Below are 21826 nucleotides of genomic sequence, written 5' to 3' on the forward strand. Positions count from 1 at the left end.
GAAAACTAGCAAATATTGTAGAAACTCAATTACAAAATATAATTTTTTTCTTGTAAAATCCCCACTCGTATGTGACTTTGGCAAATATGTAAATATAAAAAGCATAAAAAAAGTATCAAAACTAACCATACGCTCTGTTGCCAGTTATGAGGTATACCTTGGTAAAAGCAATAGTCCATGGACCTGGAAACCAATGTCCCAAACTAAAGAAGGGACATTGGTTTCCAGGCCTATAATTATATACTTACAGAAAATCCATTAAATGTGGTGCTCCTCAAGGCTCCATCTTAGGTCCTCTTTTATTCCCTTTTCTCTCTCGTTACATGTCACTCTTTGGCTACATCTCTCAAAAAGAGAATATTTATTATTGCCAACATGTGGATCTGCCACGCTGCCACATTAGTCGATAATGCCATGAAACGTTTGACTTATGCTGTATGAAGAAAATCTTTGACTTTTTGGGATGATCGCAAATCACAGATTTAATTTATTTATCATTTGCTTTTAAAGAACTCCATGGATCAGCCAGCACCACAATATAGAACAATAGTTCTAATACCATACTGTGGCTCTAGGTCACTGAGGTCCTCCTCCAAACTTCTTTCAGACCCCAGCTCTTGACTAAGAACCAAAGTTGACAAGACTTTGCAGGGCTCATCCAGAAAGCAGCAATCATTTCTTGAAATTCACCTTTTAGTCAAGTCTGAGGTGCCTCGTAGTTTCTGTCAAGTCCATTGTGAACATGCTGCTCTTTCACTTGTTCTATATTTTCGTATTTGTAGAATTGATTTTCTTTTAATAATTTTTACCTTGAGTTTTTTTTAATTAAAATGACTACTACTAGTCTGAAAAACAGAAAATATCCACTGAGCAGAGGTGCTCTGCATAATAGCCAGTCTGCTTCAAGTTGATAGGAAGGCAAGACAGGTAAGACGATAACCCAAATAACTCATTACAACAAAGGTATGCAGAAAAATGTTCCGTCTTGATGAGTCTTGTTTTCTGCAGACGTCAGACGTTGGGTTAAACAACATGAGAGCACGGATAAATCCTGCCGTGTGTGAGTGTCTTGAGGCTGCTGGTGGTCTAATTGTGTGGGGACTTTTTTTGGCACACTCTTGGCCCTTTAGTACCAAACTTTAAACAGCAAGTATTGTTGCTGACCATATCCATTCCTTTATGATCACAGTTGAACCATCTCCTTTATATAAAGCACAATTTCACAGAATTTGAATAATCTCAAACTAGTTTCTTCAACGTGTTTAAAATATTGACTGTACTCAAAGGGCCTCCACAGCCACCAGATTTCAACCCAACAGAGGACTTTTAGGATGTGGAGGAATGAGAAATTTGCATCATGGATGTGCAGCAACTGTGCGATTTTGTCATATGACTATAAACTGAAATCTCTGAGGAATCTTTTTCCAGCACCTTCTTCATGAAGAATTAAGACAGTTCTGAAGCCAAAGGAGGTCCAACCCAGTACAGGCAAGATGTACCTAATATAGTGGCTGGTGAGTGTATATGTGACTTTGTTTTTATTTTTTAATTTGTTATGCACTCTTTGTTCTTTCTCTATATGAATAAAACATGATATACTCTGAACAGTTACCACTTGTGATAAAAAAAAAAGAAAAGAAAATAAGGTTAATAAAATATGAATCCCCCCACTAATCATTAAGGACTGGATTCACTGCGTGGCTGAGGTGTTAGACAGCGACTGCTTCAGCTCGTGTAATGTTGATCTAATATACCGATTTCTAAGAACAAACCAAAGACTAAAACAACCGTTTCCTCTTGTTTGAGCAAAAAGAATTTGGTTTATGTAGAAACAAGCAATGTTTTGCAACTGGATATTTCCCTCCTCTCCAAAAGAGTTAAAGCTAAAAATAAAAAAAAGAGAAATGAACACCCACCCCGCTGCACCCAGAATTGCCACCACCTGAAAATATTTGCAGGTTACGGACAGAAAGCAAAGGAAACCCGGGCGACAGCTCACAAGGGTGATGGGGAGGTAAGTGTACAGTACATATATATAAAATATAAAATCTGACATATATTTTATATATATATATTAAATTGTGTTAGGATTCAGTATCGTTCACTACACAGCATTAAAGTGGTGTGTCTTCTTATCTTTTTTCCTTCATTTTTCTTTTTTCCAACGCTATCATATAAACCAGAGGAGAGTCAAAACAAAACAAATGAATCAACGAACAAACAAATGTGGGAATAAAATGGAAACTAAGCAACAGACGAAAGGCCTCCGCCCGATCCGATGCCCGTTCCCCGTCCCCCTCCACCCCACAACCACCCTCCCCAGCGGGAGGGGTGAGCTAGCCCGGACGAGGTGGGACAGACCCGTCCAGCTGTACAGCGCAGTGAAACATAACTTACATATTAGCTCATTTTTACACGTACAGTCGTGATCAAGGCACAGGGATCTTCTACAAGTTTTTTTTTTTTTTTTTTTCAATAAAGTTGTACAAAATAATACATTTTACAGTCTGTACAGGAATAATAGTCCAGCAGTAAAATAAAGACAGACGTACTTAAAGCCAGGAAGGGAGGAGGTGGGAATGGGAGAAGTGAGAGAACAAGACGAAAGGTAAACGGTGTGGAGGTGGGTCATAGTGTGGACAAGGAGGCCTGTGAGTGCATGTGCACGGGTGTGTGTGTTAGTGTGTCCGTGTGTGCTGCCAGGTCAGAATGTCGCATCCAGCCCCGACGAGTCATTTCTTCAACTTCGTACGTTCCTTTTGCGTCGTCATGCTTTCCTTGTTAAATAAAAATTCCACATATTCAATAGTTGTCAAATAGCAGCAGGAGCAAAGGGGGCGAGGATGTATATATTTTATATATGTGTGTATGTGTGTGTGTGGCTGTTGGAGGTTTAAATGGTGCACAAAGGCAGATCTCACACACACAGTGTACACCCACACACAACATGGGGTAAAAACTAACAAAAACTTAAAAGTTGAATTGCGTTATTACAGGAATATATAATATTTATATTTATATATATATATATATACATATTTATATACACACATATATAAATATCTATATATATAGCTTGGATTTTTTGCACTGCATGAAGTTCACTGGTATGCATGAGTTTATGCATTGTATGATATTCATCTTGTTTATTTTTTTTTCTTTTTTTCTGTTGTTGTTTTCTGCATCCCTCCTTGGTTGGATTCTTGAAGAGCCGTGTGGTCTTCTGTTAGAGTCACGCTCACGTCCGCAGGCAGCCATTAGTCAATTAGTCCATCTGTCCATCTCTGGGCACAAAACAGCCCTCCTCTGTATCATTTTGCCACCCTCGCTGTCCGCCGTTCCCTTCCTTCGTGTTCAGCACTAGGTGAATAAACTCGTCCCTCTCAGAAGGCATTATTCAATTTAGCCTCTGCCGACTTTGGAAAGCAGTAGAACTTGACTTTTGAAAGGCTCTGTGAGAGTGTATGCGTCTTACTGCTGTATTAAAACCTATCTGAAGTTGTCTCTCATATCTGTGTGTGTTTGTGTACCTGTGAGCATGTGTGTTCATTTAACTGAGAGAGAGCTAAAAGGAGAGTTCGCCTACACTCAGGGATTCCAGTCCTGACCCTCTTTCCTGGGTCAAAGTGTGGCTGAGTACAGCAGTCAGTCCAGGCTGATAGTTGATGATGTGGTGTATCTGTAACAACGTTTCCTTTGTTTTGAAAAGAGTCTTTCCGCTGTTCAGCTTTTCTGCAGTTGTGTTTATCGGGAGAAGCTGTATCGGAGTGGAGGGGAGGGCAAGGCGCTCAGTTGCTTGCTCAGATGTTAGGTGAAGTTGGTGGAAGTGGATGAGTGATTGGCTAACTGGTCGGGAGGGGGTGTTTAGCTAGGTATGATGATAGGTAGTTAGGTAAGATTGGACGCCGCTGCCAATCACAAGAGCTCATACTGCCGTAGGTGCATCCTCTGTATGATGTCGCGACAGTCATTGAAGACGCGGCGGATGTTTTCTGTGTCAACCGCACAGGTGAAGTGGGGATAACAGTAATGCCGCCCGTCTCCGCTGGCTGTGCTGATCCTCTGAGAAAAGAGACACACAAAGACTAGTTGGTACTGACGATGCCCGCAGAGTAACGCTGATCTAAACTTGTCTACCACTTTTTATTATATAGAAGGGAGTATCTGTATATTATCGTTTCTATATTATCATGTATTTTTTTAATGTAACTATTGAGCTGTCATACATTCCTAATATCCAAAGTTAAAAAAAACCTTATGGGCGAAAATCAGAGAACACTTATATGCAGTATACTCATTAAAATATAATTATTCTAACACCAAACTGAGGGAGAACTTTTTTCCAGTGGCAGGTATTATACTCACCCACTGATACACATTGATAGTTTATGTACTCTGGTGTAGTGACAAAATCTACATCTCTGGGACATAAGCGGTCCATCAAATGCTCAAAAACACTGAAACTATGTTCAGCTCCTTCAGCAGTGCCAGAGTAGAGAGACTGAGTGGAGTTCAAGCCAATTTGGAAACCACATCCCATGTAAATCAGCCTCTAAAGGAATTTTGTCAGGAATATAACTCAAACCTCATATTAGTCTTTTATGTCATATAAAGAATAGAAAAAAGGGAAACTAAAGTCAAAGAGGCAAAACAGGTTTTGCCTCTTTGACTTTTGTACACACCAGAAATTCATCCCGTATGAAGTACTTTGCCCTGGTAACACGGGGATCTTCACCTGGCTCTGGTATTGCTGTTGGAAGAAGAAATCTGGTCACATTCGAGTCACCTTCACGCTGCAGCATTAAATAGTCACACGGTGCAGCACTGTTACCACAGAATAAACCACATTAGAGTTAAACTGGTAAAAATGGCCAATACTTTACTTGATCTCAGGACCGTAACTACTGATTCTCACTGAGCGTGAGGAGAAAAACCTCAGCATGTTTACATATTAACATGTCAGTGCACTGCGGGCGTTAGCATGTGTGACATTTCGATGGAGCACTCAGAACTCAAACTAACCAAGAGCTCCGGCCGTGAAGTCACACGGACACACGATCTAACTGGATAACAGGAGGCAGAGCCTTCAGTTATCAGGCTGCTTTGCTGTGGAACCAGCTCCCAGGGAGGACTGTATTAGGTGATCATGAACCATCCCTTTGTTATTCTGGCTTTGGCTCTGGTCGGTTTATATGCAACATCTGCACATCATAAAGTGTACTCTCCAGTTTTTTGTTCATGCTGTAGCCACGCTTCCGTTTCTTTGTCATCTCTGGATTGTTTCCCCTCTTTGAGTCTCGGTCTGCTGGTGGTCTCTCTGGAGTGCCTGTTCATAGTGAACTTTTGGATAATACAGCTTCTCCCTCTGATGTTGTACGCTCTCTAACTTGTTCCTTGAGATGAAAGTTGTTAACAGGAGCTATATAAATATTATTGTATTAAAGTGGACAGTTCTGGGGATGTTATATCATCAGGGATAATGTTTGGGGGGAAAAAAAGACTGACAGCAAGATGAAGATGAGCAGATCTAAGAGCGCCAGCCTTACCATCATCAGGCGTAGTGTAGCGTGCAAACTCTGGGAAATACTCCTCAATTTTAGATTTTCCTGCCAAAACCTTCTCAGCAAGCAGGTCCTGTTTGTTCAGGAAGAGGATTACAGAAATGGTCCGTAGCCACCTGCGGAGGGAAGTGAGCAAGTTCAGACCAAGGTTAGTTTCAGACCCAAAACATGTGTTGCTGGAGAGTCACTGTTTTAAAAGTAGAAATTACATTTTAATAGACTTTGGCTGGAGAACACGGCAATAATTTACTCTCTGGAGTTCTGGGTTAAAAAGGTCTTAGAGCTTCTGCCATAAACAGCCCATATGGAGTCAAAGGCGGACATGGTGTCTGCTCAGAGCTTTGTCCCTCTACATATACACCCTGAATCAGAAATTTCACATTTTCTTGATTTTCAGAAGAATTTTTTAGTGCACCGTTCACGTAAACGTATTGAGCGCTTTGTTTAAATTTACTGTACTTATCTCTGAAAAGAAATGACTTCTCTTACCAAACTAGCAAAAGCAGCAGCCCCTCAGATGACAAACCTTCCCAGCTTGATTTGTGTTTTCATTTGCACAGCTAACAGAAAGCTCACATCATGTCTCATGTTCTTTTGATCCTATTTTATCTTTGTTTTTTCCCCCGTATTTCCCTGCTGTGTGCAAGATGGCTTGTAACTAGGCATTCCTCTCAACTCAAAGTAAAAGTTTTATTATTGTATTGTATTGTTGTATATGACTTTCTTTTAGCCCAAACAATGGAAAACTACCAGTCACAGTAATCATATACTTCACTCTTAAGTTGCTCTTATGTCTGCTCCCTTTACCTTCTACATAAAGGGAGCTAGAAAGGGACCAAAGTGTCACAGCATTTAGTTTCTATAGTCTTTTTAGCAACATTTCTTGGCTTTTATGACTCCCTTTTGTCTCCTCACCTTCAAACAAAAAAAGACAAAAACAGAAAAGAAAGAAATGTGTCCAAAGAAAAATTTGTCTCCGACCTGTTGTTCCAAATGTTCTTGAAAAGATTGAGGGCTTCCTGTAGTCTGTTAGTCTGATTATCTTCTCTGATCACCATGTTGTAGCTGCTACTCGCCACCACAAAGATGATAGCTGTCACATCTGCGGCACACAACACAGAGCAGGATTAATAAAACCACTATGAATAAAAATACCCAAAAACTCAAGATACACAACCTTGTTCTCAACTTGGACTTTAAATGAACGCACATGCTTCAATCCAGTTACGGATTGCTGAACACTACATATATATCTGCTTTAGTAACTTTATAAACCCAATGACATGAAAAAAGCAGCAAAGTGAGTGTTAGATACTTCAGAAATAATTCAGGATCATCTCCTACCATTAAAACACTGGATCCACTTTCGCCGTTCATCCCTCTGACCTCCAACGTCGAACATACTGAGAGACAGAGGAAGTTAAAAAGTTTTATATTTACACTTTTAAAACAGTATTAATCCTTTTATTTGACTTTTTTACTTTCGCTCTATCGCACACATCGTGATAAATAAACATTGAGGTTGCTCACTGGAAATTAACTTTGTCTATTTGAAATCTTGTCTCGAAGATCCCAGATGTCAGTACTCTGCATCTTAGCAGGTCCTGAAAAAAACAAAAAAGGAGTAGGAGGGTTAAAGGAAGCACAAGTGGACAATGAAGCATAAAATGGCAGTAAATGGGCAAGAAGTCGACTTTCGTGAGGAAATAAAACAAATAAAGATAACTGATGCGTGCGTCTTGAAAGTCCATCTAGGGAACAGCATTTAAACTTAAATGCCGGGATGTGTGACACAGTTCATATTATGCACTTATCCGTATTGATACACATTATAAATAAAATAATTTTAAAAAGAAGCTGTGCATATAGTCCATTTTCAATAAGACATACTGAATAATAACACCTAATAATGAATAGTGTTTGTAGATGAGTAGATCTTTTGTAAAAACAGGTCAAAAACAATCAAATTCAAAGTTTTATCTGGCTATCTAAATCAAATAAAAGCAGATAAATTCCACACTCATTTTACTTTTAATTTTTCTATATTCACTTTCCATTTCCCACGGCACTGTTCTTACTCGCTTCTACGCTAATCACAGCTGATTGTACATAAAAATCTAGAAAGTATTCACCAACTATGATTTTAAAAACTGCCACAAATGTGGTAATTATAATTTTCTGCAAACACAACGACACACATTTTCTATATGCAAACATGCCCTGTGCACGGCTCTGCTGCCCTCAGTGGTGATGCGTAATTACAATGCCGTCATGAAGGTCTCTTCATGCTTTCCACGTCCACACGGGTCGTTGGGACGTGAACTTCTCCATCTGCACACGCTCGTTTCACGTATGATATGACGTGTACTGCAGTTCACATCCTTTGTCTGGTTCCGGCTACACAGTTAAACACACTCACACTTTTTACTTCTTCTCGAGTTTCCCCAAGATTAAACTTTGACACGTCACAGAAGGGAAGGCACAGGTGCCTCCAAATAATATGCACAGAGCATGAGTGTGTCATGATGGGAACCTGAAAATCTGCTTACAGGTTGTTATTGCAATATTATTTGAGTTTGGTGAATAAATGCAAATGTCTGGCAGGCGTTGCTCTGGTGGTTCATCACCTTCAATCCTGTTTGTGTTATTACAGTGAACTAAAACTCAAAAAATGAAAGCTACAAGAGAAAAAAACATTTTGATTAACTGGAATAGAAAACAAAAACTACTCTCCATTTTCGTTTTTGCTCAATTTGAACATTATAGAATATACTAAACACTGGTGAACATTTTTAAACAATAAAATAACAGAATATAACTGAAACTTACAAAACTAAATAAAAATGATAAAAACTGTTATAACTGGTGTTTGAGTGCTGACTGCCTCACCTGATCAGTGGGTGTGTAGTCGTTCTGCCTGACCACATCAATCCGGTCTAGGAAGCTGCAAAGACAACACAAAAGCTTTTAAATCTCAGCTGGAACTGTATAGAAAAAATATATATACAATATTACAATAAAACTAATGTATTGCTTACTTTCACAGTAAATCAGTCCATTTTAACTAACCACAGTAATCTTCAAAATAAAACCTACTGAACTGTAAACGCAACTTAAAATCCTCCTTAACTCACCAACCTATCAGACTGGAAGAGTTTGGCTTCAAAAACGCACACAAACACAGGCCGAGCGCTGCTGCCGAGCACAGCAATGAGAGCTCGGGAAACATGGAGGATATGAGTCCCTGAATGGCCACGAGGGGGCGAGTGTTTGAAATCGCAGCGAGATCAGAGGCAGCCAGTCTGAGTCACCGGCAGCCGTTTGCTCTGTCAGACTGAAGAAGCCTCGTCAATGGAGCTGCTGTAGTAGTACTTGCACAGAAGGAGAAGTGTGTGTGTGTGTGTGTGTGTGTGTGTGTGTGTGTGTGTGTGTGTGCGTGCGTGGGTGGGTATGCAGGCCTACAGCGCGTTCATATTTTGAAGAGCGCCTACCCAAATGCATGTTAATGGTCTGTGTGAACGGGTGTATGCTTTCAAGGTGTGTGAGGCAGCCTGACGACTCTTTCGGAGTTGTCTGGACCACAGACACTTTTACACTAGTACCCGTCGTGTACATGCACACCAGCATTAATAAGATTGCCTAAATTTCACACAGGGAAAAAAAACAACTTCCCTATCATCTCCCTTCGAGCCACTGCACATGCATGTAAATAAAATGAAGGTGGAAAATTAAACTTCCAAGCTGTCCAGACGGGACTTTCAGATGTAAAGAGGTAAACATTATCAAAGAAGAGTTGCTCAGCTGTGGCATGGAAAGAGGAGTGAGCTGAATTCAGGCCAGTTATACCGAAAGGAATTTGGTGATTATCTTTAAGCAGCAGTGTCGCACTCGCCTGCACTGATCGAGCACAAGTGCTGCAGTTTTCCTACAGAAACTGAGCTGAAAACTTCACAATCGCAGCTTTAATATCATGCAAATGTTTCAATCACGGATTCTGCTCTCAAACTTAAACATTTGCATATTAAACTTTAGCCCTTCCTCGTGTGTGTTACCATGTTATATTAAACAACAAGATCTCAAGTAAATACTGAATGGACGTGAAATGCAGTACAAATAATTACAGGGTCTCCGACAGATATAGCTTGAAATGCAATGGGAGTCTTTCTGTAGAAAGAAACTTGAAAATTACCTCCATACAAATTGTTAAAATAAAACACCAAATATGCTAAATGTACTTTATTGTACCTTATTGTACTTTAACCTTAATGTACTTTAATGTACCTTATTCTGATGCATTTCTACTTCACAAAATTCCGGAACAATATTTAAATATTAAAGCTTTCCCCTGAGCAGCATGTTTTAAGCAGGGATGAGGGTTATAGTGCAGTAGTGTTAAAGTGTAGCCACACAGTTAATGCTTGCTAATTTAAAAAAAAATGAACAGACATGGCTTTGATGTGTTAAAGCACTGCTTGCAACTTCATCTAACCAATTTTATTTTAAATCTCTGCAAAGCTTCACCAACCAAAATGCTTTAAGTAATCCCTGACTGCTTGTTACAGAGTAGTTGCTAACATACTGCGTTCCCACTCTGTTCCCCGGCCCGCCCGGCTGTCTGCTTTGAATAATTGTCTACGCTCTATTCTTACAACTAGCAAGGCAAGACACTGGCCTGCAGCCGCCTCTCAGAGAACAGGTATGCAGCCCCCTCTGAGATAACTAGGAATGTTGCGGGCAGGGGTGAAATGTGACAGAAGGGCTGCAGGTAACACACTGAGAGGAACGGGGGGCTGCGTCTGCAGGCGCTACAGTGCTGGACAAACGGACAAAAAGACCCCTGAGCCAGGAAGGAGAGGGAGGAGAAAGGGTTCGCAGAGACAAAGAGCGGGCCATGCGCATTTCTCTGCACAAATGCGCACTGACACAGATATTCATGTAAAACACACAGAAAGACCATTAGGCAGTCAGCCGGTCTGGTACCAGCCGCTCTCTGCAGGGGCCAAGTGGCTCAGGTGCTCCCACACCTCAGCACCTTCGAGTCAAACTTCAGCCCATAACATTACATTATTAGTGAGCACCTCAACAACAAAACTTTCATTTTGGGTGAAGGTGAAAGCTACAGCTCTAATGATGAGAGTTAACATGCCTGCCCCCAACATCTGCTGAGGCCAAAATCTTGTTTATCTACAGCTCCGGTCTGAGGCATCAACACGCCCAGGACAAACACACTGCTCAATTTTTAGCACTTCTCCCTATTAATAGGAGAAGTGCCAATAATAACCATGCCTACTAAGATGAACTAAATAATAGTGGCTGCCCCAGTAACAGAGAGGTCTACGGTGTTATGTATATCCACAGGGTTATTCTGGGTAGCAGACAGGGTGACTTAAACTCTGGAAATATACACAGGTCACTTGTCTGGTAGCTAAAAATGACCCAGTATTTACAAGAAAAGCTAAAATTCATTCTTCTGTTTTCTTTGGGTTTCTTTTCTTCTTCTTTTTTGCAGATACAATAAATGTAGGCCACGATTGTGGAAAAATGAAAAATAAATACTCTAGCATTTACATATTTTTAAAATGTCATATTTACTTCAATTCTTTATTTGGATTCATTGTTTTATTGCCACACAAACAACCCTGAAGGATATTTAAATATGCTTGTTCAAATTTATAAAATAAAAATCACATGTTTTATCAATTATATTTTAAAAAATAGACTTTTTTTTAACAAAAGTTCAATTACCAAATTTCTTCTATATTATTGCTACAATAATTAAAGCCTATTGGACTGCTATGAAAACACCTTTTAACTGGATCTGCTTTGCACGTGTAATTTTGAACATAATGAAGTTGTTTTTGTTTTTTTCATGTGTTGAAAAACAAACAAACAAAAAAAAACGTAACAGCAGCGGCGCACTGTCCCAACATAGCTGACAACACTCCCATAATGCATTTATCTTGTAAAAGTGGCAGTATTAGAACAAAGGATTACTCAGATTATGAGCTTTCATACGTCCTCATCTCTACTCAGTATTAGATTACTCTGACACACAACTGTGTCGTCCGGCCTGCAACCTTACAGCTGGTAAGGATAAAACAGAAACAGATCAAACGTAACAGGACGGAGCAGGTTTTTATGTTTTTAGGGAGCCAAATTTTCAGATCATAGTACTTTAATTTTAAATTACCTTCATATGAGAAACAGTTATGAAATGTCTCTTTTAAAAAAAAAAAAAAGCCAGTATTTGATCAAAGAACACATTAACTGTGTTAACAGTTTAATAGTACCAGAGTAATAATTAAAGTATTTTAACCTGTATCAGGGTTTGTAGTATAACAAGATACAAACACACAGCATCTGGAAAACTTTGCCCCACCGCGTCCGAGCAGCTCCGCTGTGTGACAACACACACGCAGACACACACAAATCAGCGAGCAGGATTGCGTCCCTAAAAAGCGCCTCTTTCCACATCTCCTCAAATCTATTCATGTCCAAGCAAGTTTTCAGAAGTTCAACCACCATGTCTTTACACAAAAGTAAAAAATGAAGACGCTCAAAAACCTTTACAAATACAGAAAATGCACATTCCCGAGAAGCTGATTAACAGTAAAACTGTAAAACAGGAAAACTGTGAAAACAAATTAAAAGATTATTAGAAGTTTACAAAAAAAAAGGATACATTTTAAAATTGTAAATTTAAGTATTAAATCCTTAAATATAGTTTAGTGTCAATTTTACTGACAATAATTTGGCCATTTATTAACACTTAAATTTGTTTTTTCAGATTTACAAAAAATGCAGTTTAGTATTTTTTTTTACGTTAACAGGGCTTTAAATTGTGTCTTTATTGTTGCTGCAAATCTCACTGCAGACACTCAAACGTGTCACTTAAGGCGCCTGAAATCAATCTCAGCTGCACGAGAGAAAACTGAAGCTTTACAAGCCTCTGAAGCACCGAGCCCACTCAAAAAAATAAATACAAAAAAACCCAACAAAAAAATGGTCTCGGTGCTTCCTCAAGGTGGAGGTAATAGGTAGGTGGGGGGAGGGGGACGGTGCAAGACTTGAGGGGGTTACCGCTTCTTTGTACGTTAGCGCTTCACACTGCGACGAGCTGACCAAACCGAAGGCTTCGCCAGCCGATCCTTAATCAAACACACACCACATCCAGAGAGAGAGGGAAGAAAGAGAGAGAAGGCTATGTCTGACATTACAGAGCTGCTCCAAAAATAGCTCCCTGGCGCCCTGGCCTCCAGCTTGGTTGTCATGGCGACAGAACCACAGGCGCTATAAATAGACAATCGGCTCCAAATCTTGTGCTGCTGGAGAGAGGCCAGAGAGAGGGAGAGACAGACAGAGAGAGGAGAGGGAAAAGAAGGGAAGAAAGGCAGAAGAAGGGGACAGAGAGGAATGGAGCGAGCAACAAAGAGACAGAAAGAAAGAAATTCAGGGAATGGAGTGGGTTAGAGGAAACAGAGGGAAAAGTGCGCGAGAGAAGAAAAGGACAAAAAAAGAAGGAAGGCAATTAAAGAACTAACACACGAGGAAAACAGAGAAAAGTGAACAGATTATAAGAGTAGGAAAGGTAGGAGGAGACGAGAACAGAGTGAAAGAGAAAGACAAAAAGAGAACGAAAGAGAAGAATCAAAGATAAAAATAAAAAAAAATGAACAGGATAGTGAAACATTAATAAAAGAATGGAAAGTTTAGAGGAAAAAAAGAACATAAAGAGAAAAGTAAAAGGAGAGCATAAAAACTTTAAAGAAACTGACAAAGATGGGAAAGAAACGTGACAAAAAATGAAATTAATTGATGAACAAATGATCAGAAATCAAAGAATAAAAGAAAGCAAAAAAGAAACAAACAAGAGCATGAAGAAAACTTTTTAAAGCGAGACAAAGCCCAGAGAAAAGTCACGAAGAAACCTTAAATGAGGCATAAAAATGAAGAAAACCCCCCAAAGGACCAGAAAGGAAAATACAAATCCCGTACAGTAAAGTAAAAAAGAATACAAAACTCAATGAAAGAAAGACAACGACAAGAAGAAAAATAAAGGAAAAGTAACTAAGTAAACACGAGACATCTAAACAGCATTCAGAAAAATCACAAGACGGCGAGATTACAGCAGCAGCAGCAAAGTTTCCCACAGCTGCCCGTCTCCAAACACATTTACACATTTAACATCTGCAGCTTGCACACACCTGGAAATTTCATTTAAACATCTTCAGGATAACACACAGTGACACTGCCACCCCATCAAAACACAAAAAAAATCAGTTCGTCTTTGCCCCCATCCCTCATCTCCCCTCCCTCCTCCTTCAGGATGAGTCAGAGACTCAATCTCAACCATTTTCTGTCCCTGCACAAACACCGCCACACATCACGGAGAGACAGAGAGAGGCGAGAGCAGAGGAAGGACGGGGGGAGAGAAGAGGAGTACGAGGGTGCCAAAGAAGTACTTTAGGGGGACTCTGGCACAGGCGGCACAAACGTAACGTCTCTGAGTGACTTCTCCTACAGTTACAAACACCCCCAATTTAAAAAAAAGACACTCCTAACATTTGAGAAGAAGAAAACCAAACAAAATATATAGCAGAGATTAAAAATCCACTACATCTGGTGTTGCAAATCTATGGCGTTGTGCTGTTTATATTATTTTATGCAAAATCCTGACGTTATTTTGCATTATAGATGGCACAACTAATTTTTAACAAAGTAATAGAAAATTACTTTCCCCCCCAAATACATTATTACTTTATCCACTTTAATATATGAACAAATGGAACATTAGCATTTCATTGGGGCTCATGTTTAAGATTCTATGTATTTTTTTTGTTAGTAAAGTGTTGCATATGGAAGGAATGCTTCATAAAATAATGCATAAAAAAGTCTGTTTCGCAAGAGTCCTTCAAAATAAAAGCCTGTAAAAACAAAACACCTTCACTCCCAGCTTCAGGTCAGGTACTCCTCGTCATATTTTAACACAACGGGTACCTCTATACTGTCATTTAAAAATAAAAAAGCAGTCAGACAATAAGGTAACAGGAGACCTAAACAATATACAACATCAATATCGTTCTGGTTCAAGAGACTAAATAATTAATTTATCCAATTTTACGTTGTTCCGTGTTTACTAAGCCACATACCAGGAGCTGTGCACCGGCTACTATACCAGCAACTTGTCCGTGTCTGATTACAGCAGTTTTTTGGGGTTTTTTTTTTTTTTTACTTGACCTAAGTGTGTCGACATGGCTGAAAAGCTCAAACAATTATGCTTGCCTTACATGCTTGTGCATATCCTGGAAGAAAGTTCACGCTCTGCATCAAATCATTTTTATCAATTGTTTAAAAAAAGAAATAAAAGTCGGTCTGACAGCTTCAGCAAATGCTTAAAAAACATTTTCTCTCAAATTAGCTTTCATTTATATTTTTCACAGATTGAGAATAAAAGCAGCTACGTAATGTGTTCTCGTGAACTCAATTAACGTTATTTCACTTATTATCTGTTTCCTGACAGCTCCACTCCACACTGAAGGTGTGTGTAAGGAGGTGAGACAGGAAGAAAGAGGGTAGGTAAAGAAGAATGACGGTGTAAATGACAGCAGGGTCAGACAGATGAAACAAGACCCCTGCGGAGGAATTACATGAATAATGTACTTATTTTTGGATGTACAGTTTGTTACATGTTACAAAGTCAGGGAAGCAAATGTTTAAGTTCAGGCTGATGTTGCCTTAAAGTTAAAAGAATGATCTCCAGTCAATTTTTTCCTCTCGGTGTGAGGAACAGAGCTTACAGGAAAACAATCTTCATATGATCAGCAATGATCATAAACAAACACAAAATGATTCATGGTATTTTCAAAAAATCCACAAAAGGTGAAGACTGTGTAAAGCTTACAAAGGACTTGTGCTAAAGTATGTACAGCTTTGTTCACTGTTTCCAAATATGCAGTTGTCTCCAACTGGTCAGCAACATCTCATTATTGGCTTAGTTTTCCATAACTTCCTTTTGGCCACATGTTTGCATTATTTCTTTGTCTTTAGGCCACAAGTACAAGCGTCTTTCTACTTCTCATTTGAAGGAAGGGCTCAGATTTGGTGGCAATCTGCTTTTTAGAGATGGAGGAGACGATGCCTCTGCAGACAAAAAGCAAGCTGCCACTTTGCTTAGAAGCATATCTGTCTCTGTCCAAAGATGAAATCTGCTTACCACCCACACTAAAGTCTTACAAAACATGGAAAAAAGGTGTAACCTTTAGATGTTTCACTGAGATGACAAGAAGCTACAACTAAGGACATGACTTTAAAACAGTTAGTTGATCCTCCAATAAGCCATAATAATATCAAAAATAAAAATAAAATAAAAGAGGTGTATTATAAATAAATATTTGCAAAAATATGTGCAAGACTCGACATATTTAAAATCAGGTACTTATTCAACAATTAATTGTGATTTCTCTTAATTTGGTAAATTAATGAGGAAAAATCCTGAAATTTACAGAGGTTTAGGTAAAAAAATAAAATCTCAAGAAAAATGCGTGAAATTTATGATATTATTGAAAAAGTTTGGGAATATTTTTGAGCAATATGGCAGTATTTTCAAAAGATTAGCCATGCTGCACTTTTTACAATTGCATGTTGTCATACAATAAATACCACATAAATAAAAGAAACCACACAAATATTTAACCCTCTCTGAGTTAACAAGTATCTAACACTTAAACAAGTCTCTCTTTTTAATCCCTCTCTTTTTTATGGCATCTTGTTGAGTGTCCTGTAGCCACAGAGCCTCCTCCACACTGCCATACTACCTGGCCAGATTACCCAGCATGCCCTTAGGGGAAAAAAATAAAGCAAACCTTATATTTCCTAAAGTTTATAAAATTGGGAACAGCAGTCAGATACGTTTCAACTTGATCTTTGATCCAATTAAATCTTTCTTAAAATAATAATATAATTTGCGCTCACCATACTGAAGCTTTGGACAGGTGATATTCCCCTTTCACAGAGGTTTTTAAAAATGCTTTACATTTCTTATGATGATAAGAAATGTAAGGGTTATTATAAAATAAACACTTATTGCTAACCCCAACTGCAAAAAAGACTATATTTGAATAGTCCATCTTATATTAGGAATGATGCTGCATGCCATTTGAAGTGGAAAGTCAGAATTCCACTGGATTTTCAGCTCAAACGCCCCCTCCAGTTGGACTTCCCACTCGGAAAGTCAGCAAAGTCACACCAACTCCAACTTTGGAATCCAACATGGCAGCAGCAGTAAAACTGTAGAAAGTGCAGTCTGTACTACCACTGTTGTGTATTTGTGACTCGCCAAATAAGGCCTACAAAACCTCTAACGTCCCACTTTGACATGATGTGGAAGCTCGGCAAAAATAAAAGCAACTTTTCTTTCTTTTAAACATCTGTTTCTTATAAATTTGTGTCTTAAATCTCAAAGAATCCCTCTTATTTTCTGGATATATGTACCATTTTTGTCTTGCAAATTTTACCACTGCAAGCCTGGATATTTGCAAGGTTAGGAATATTATACAAATAATATAAGAAACTTAGAATAATACCCCTGGCTGTACTATGCCCATAGATTTGTGATTTATGCATTTGTCTGACATGCAAAAGATCCCTGGTTCAAGACGAGCAGGAGACAAAAAACCCTCGGAGATTAGGTCAGGAAGGATAACCAGCATAAAAATCATAAATCAAGTATGGGAAGCCATCCACTGTGGCATGCTGTTTGTTAGCAAGGGAGCGCCCAAAAGAAGCTTGGATTCGCCTTTGTTATGTGTATGAGGTAACAGAGTCTGTGAAGTGATGAGTAAAGCAATTTGAAAAAATAAATAAATAAAAATTACGATTTTTTTCTCTTTTCCACTTATCTTGAAAATTCTTACACTTACAGCGACACTTACACACTGCTATACTGTATATGATGAGACAATAGAAACCTGACAAACCCTTCGCCTCAGCCCTGTTGGGCAGAGGGGGCAACGAGGCACTGAGTGGACTTTGCATTTGAACATCTTACAGTTAGAGTGCATCCTCAATGCATAGGGGAAAAACAGCAACAATAATGATGCATCACGGCGGAGCATGACGGAGCAAAAAGAGAACCGGTGAAGCTTCAGTGACTTCCTTCTAATCACACAGAGACAAAGCATCAGTGCCATGTCAACTTCTTCTTCCCTTTTTTTTCCTGATTTTATCCCCCCCCCCCCCCCGATCATGACACGGGTCAGGTGATCTTTGCAAAGAGAGAGGCAGGAGGTGTACATGGTGGGCCTCACTTTTCCTGTGCTGATCCAGGGTTGACATTTTCATTTAATGCTAACAACCTTCATCAATAATGCTGAAGTTGTCTCTCTCTTCTAACACAGTCGCTCATTCTTTCTCCTTCTGCAGCCTGCCTGGGTTAAAAATAGCTCTCCCCTCTCTCTTTCTCTGCTTCTCCGTTTACATAAGCACACAGAGGGGGGAGGGGAGCACTTCCGGTCTGGCCACCCAGCCCAACATCTGATCCATCATAACACTGGGGCTGCTGGGTGTGGAGAAGAGGAGAGGAGAGGAGAAGAGAGGACAGAGGAGAGGAGAAGGGAGGAGAGGGTTCCTGCAACAGAGGAAAACCCTCATTCAATTTCAATCTCTCTTTTCGATCTTTTGTCATTTTCAATCGCTGTCTCTCCTCAGATGCGTGAAACGCCGCATGTGTTCAATCACACTTCTTACAGTGATGGTTTTTCATGATCATCTCACTGACAGCCTGTGCTGTCAGCCCACCCGCCTCCCACAAAACATAAGAGTGCCACACACACGCAACTGTGACTGCGACAAACAACTGTGGTCGCATTTGCAACATGGAAATGACATGCATACACACCCCCCAATGACAACATACGCTCACAAAGACAGTAACTGAGTAACTAAAGTAACTGAGTACACTCATCTAAAAAAAATACGGCACAAAGTACAACTTCACATGCAGTAGAACTTCTAATTCTACTTTTTGGAAATGTATACAGAATTCACTCCTCATTCATTTGATTGCTTGAGTTACTACAGTGAGATTTTATGTAAAACATGCCACACCGAGCTGAAGGTGGACTTGGTGGCATGTAGTCCCTACAGATTAACAGTAAATCCTGGGAGGCAAAGTCATTCATTAAGCGTTTCATCAAATAGTTGATTTAACTATTTGTAACATATCAAAAGTCTTACAATTTGAACATGAATTTGTGCAGTACAACTTTACTTTTTGCTTCACTCCTTCCTCTTTTGATCTAAACCCAAAGGTTAGAAACTCGATAACTAATTATATGTGAAGCAGTTTAAAAATAGTTCCCCCTTAACCGGCTGCTACAGTAAAATATGCCATTTGAATTCATGCATCACCGTTATATCTAGTCATTTATTGCATGCTATGACCATGCAATAAATGACGAATATAATGCTATGAGAGCTTTTATATTTGATACTTGCTTTAAACACACAACGACAAATGAAACAGTCAGCACACGTCCCATACTGACGCATGTGATCGTTTTGTGTCTTATAATGAAGCCAGACTGACCAAAGACCAAAGGGAAAGATAACAAGCTTGGAACAGCAGAGGGAGAGTCAGGCGGCACGGGTTGGGGAAGTTCAAGCTAATGTTCCTCTAAATATGTTCCAAATTTCAATGCAGAAAACACAAAAAGATGTTCCAGGAAGATTAACCAATTCCCCATCAGTGAAAACACACACACTATCACCATCCAAAAGGTCTGCACTTTGTTTAGCAAAGACTAACCAGAAATCCACCTGACAGAAAAAACCAATTGCCAGCACATGGAAACGAAACCTTTCAACAGTCCAATTCACAGCAGGAACATCTGTAACCAAGCATCATGGAAACTTTAGATTGGGTGAGCACAAATTTTAGTCAGAAAATGACCAAAATCGCAATTAATTGGTGCGACCAACACCGGCCATCTGTGATGCTTCTTTACACCCATGCTAGCAGCTCTTTGAGGCTTTATGGAGGCATTGAGGTGCTCTAAGCTAAATGCTGACGCTATGACACTAACATTTACCGTTTTTACTACCTTAGCTTAACATTTAAGCTAATATTTGCTAATTAGCACAAAATAGGAACAATAGTTGAACCAATGCAATGAACACATTTTTACTAATTATGCCACAGTTTGGCCTGACACATTAGTGGCTGCTTGAGGGAACTGTGACGTCAACACAGCACCATAGTCATAAATGTGAGCACAAGAAGTAGCAGTGTACTTTTCAATGATAAACACTTGAATATCAAGCCTTTGCCCACATGCTGTGCGTGCCTTCATTTTCAGTTTTTCATGTGCACAAAGTTATTGTCTGTAGGATTCAATATTTCTATAAAGTTTTCTATGTGCTGGGGTCTATTGCTACCTGTTGCTCTGGCATGCTCTCAACAGCACTCGTTACCATGTGGAAAATCCATGTTTTAATAAATAAGCTATGTCAACACGTGCATGGGTAAGTGTCAAAACTGAGAAGAAAATTTAAATGGTCATAATAGTATGCAAACAAAGCGATTGCTAAGTTTTAAGCAGGTTTTTTTTTTTGCAGAACATATAATCGCAGGCTTCAGGTTACAAAAGCTAGAAGGTGCATGGCAAACCAAAACGTCACCAAAGGACACTGCACACCAGCAGCTGTGATGCCATTTTTGGCATACACAAGCCACAACTGCAAGTATAGACTGCCTGCAACATTTCATACTGAAAGTGGCTTTAACCTTTATAGAAAGGTTTTAGTCCAAACTACAAAGGGAATCCCCTGGTGTCCCCACAAGGGAACTATCCACTGGGGACAACTAACGTGAGTCAGAGGTTTCATATTAACCAATTTAATGGTAGCTCAAATATTTCAGTCAATACTAAAGTGGTGGACCAACTAACAAAATACCAACACCATAACAAAGTCCACAAATCCTTTAAAAAAAAAAAAGAAAAAAGAAAAGAAAAAAGAGACAACACATCATTATTTCCAGCCTAAAGAAATGATCTACAAAACTACTAAAATAAACTAGCCAAAATAAATACACTTGACAAAGTAGCACTGCATTCATTATCACCATTTATCTTCACACATTGAGCTCACATAAACCACAGGGAAACAACCCAACCCAACCCCCCCCAGAGCACACATTAAATGGTTTATATGTCTCACCTTTGAGTGTCAAAACCCGAAGAAGGAAGTTCTTAGAAATGTGCCCGTATTTAACTGCTAGTGTACGTACAGAGGTGAAAATAGTATAAGAAAAGCAAAGACTCACTATTGTGCGCAGTCGATGAGTTGATATTCGTTGGACCTTTCCCAGCATGCCCGCACACCTTCGTCCTGCCAGAGGATCTTTGCGTGGTCATAAAACTCCTGAAAAGACAAAAGCTTGTTTGGATCAGCAACACATCTGAGATCTGCGGCTTTCTGCGACTGGAAACAGGGTAACTGATTGTAAAAACAAGAATTACCACCTTATGGTTGTTAACCTCCACCAACACCTGAAGTTGCATTAATTAATTTCAATTACGATTTACAATAAATCAAATCTCCCTCCCTATAGTCATGCGTCACATATCCACAAGGTTTCTGGGAATGCACGGGCGTGGTTGGAGAAGTGCACGCCCAGATTTCGGCAGGTGTGTGGAGAAACTACAGCCAGACATCATTATTATCAAATGAGACAAAATATTTCTGATGTCCTGATTTTTAAATAACTGCAACGTGATCTAATTTGCAGAGACGCTTATCTCCAACTTTTCCCCATTTTTGTTCACTGTGAGGCGAGGGGACCATGAAGGGCGCCGGACAGACAGGTTAGACATTTTAAACAAAGTAGAGCCAGTAAAAGTTAAGACTTCATACCGTTTTAGCAATTCAGCTTACATCTGTCAACTTATGTTACCCAGTTACAATTGGCTAAATCACCCAGTGTTGTATGTCAGATGTTTCTTTGTGCTGGAAGTGATAAACTCCTAGTCTGTATGTTCCTCACTTTCTCTCTCTCAACAGCGCATGTTTTTGGATTTTTGGGGGCCTTTTGGGCCACGCATTATGCATTACAGATGTTGGATATCATTAACTTACAGGGCCTTTCACACAGGAAGCAACATGTGCTGTGTTGACCTCCAAAAGTTGAGCAAACAGTCCAAAATATGTGCTAAGCTAGCCTTAACACATAATTGTTTGCAACCACATGTAGCGTATACACGTTCTAT

General features: G+C 39.4%; 1 protein-coding gene across 1 annotated transcript in view; it reads right to left on the reverse strand.

The window, feature by feature from the left end:
* Nucleotides 1–2336: 2336 nt before the first annotated feature.
* Nucleotides 2337–21826, reverse strand: part of LOC146632780 (guanine nucleotide-binding protein G(s) subunit alpha-like) — a 36996-nt gene continuing 17506 nt past the window's right edge. The window contains exons 5-12 of the mRNA XM_085353498.1: nucleotides 20884–20981; nucleotides 8451–8505; nucleotides 7092–7165; nucleotides 6906–6964; nucleotides 6543–6663; nucleotides 5547–5677; nucleotides 4683–4750; nucleotides 2337–4062 (exon numbers count right to left, since the gene is read on the reverse strand). Coding sequence (XP_085209624.1) covers nucleotides 3916–4062; nucleotides 4683–4750; nucleotides 5547–5677; nucleotides 6543–6663; nucleotides 6906–6964; nucleotides 7092–7165; nucleotides 8451–8505; nucleotides 20884–20981 — 753 coding nt within the window. The 3' untranslated portion in view covers nucleotides 2337–3915. The remainder of the gene's footprint in view (nucleotides 4063–4682; nucleotides 4751–5546; nucleotides 5678–6542; nucleotides 6664–6905; nucleotides 6965–7091; nucleotides 7166–8450; nucleotides 8506–20883; nucleotides 20982–21826) is intronic.

This window comes from Diplotaxodon limnothrissa, linkage group LG5 (assembly GCF_057381915.1).
Source record: "Diplotaxodon limnothrissa isolate DT_005_m linkage group LG5, D_limnothrissa_male_GT1.1, whole genome shotgun sequence".
Taxonomy (NCBI): Eukaryota; Metazoa; Chordata; class Actinopteri; order Cichliformes; family Cichlidae; genus Diplotaxodon; species Diplotaxodon limnothrissa.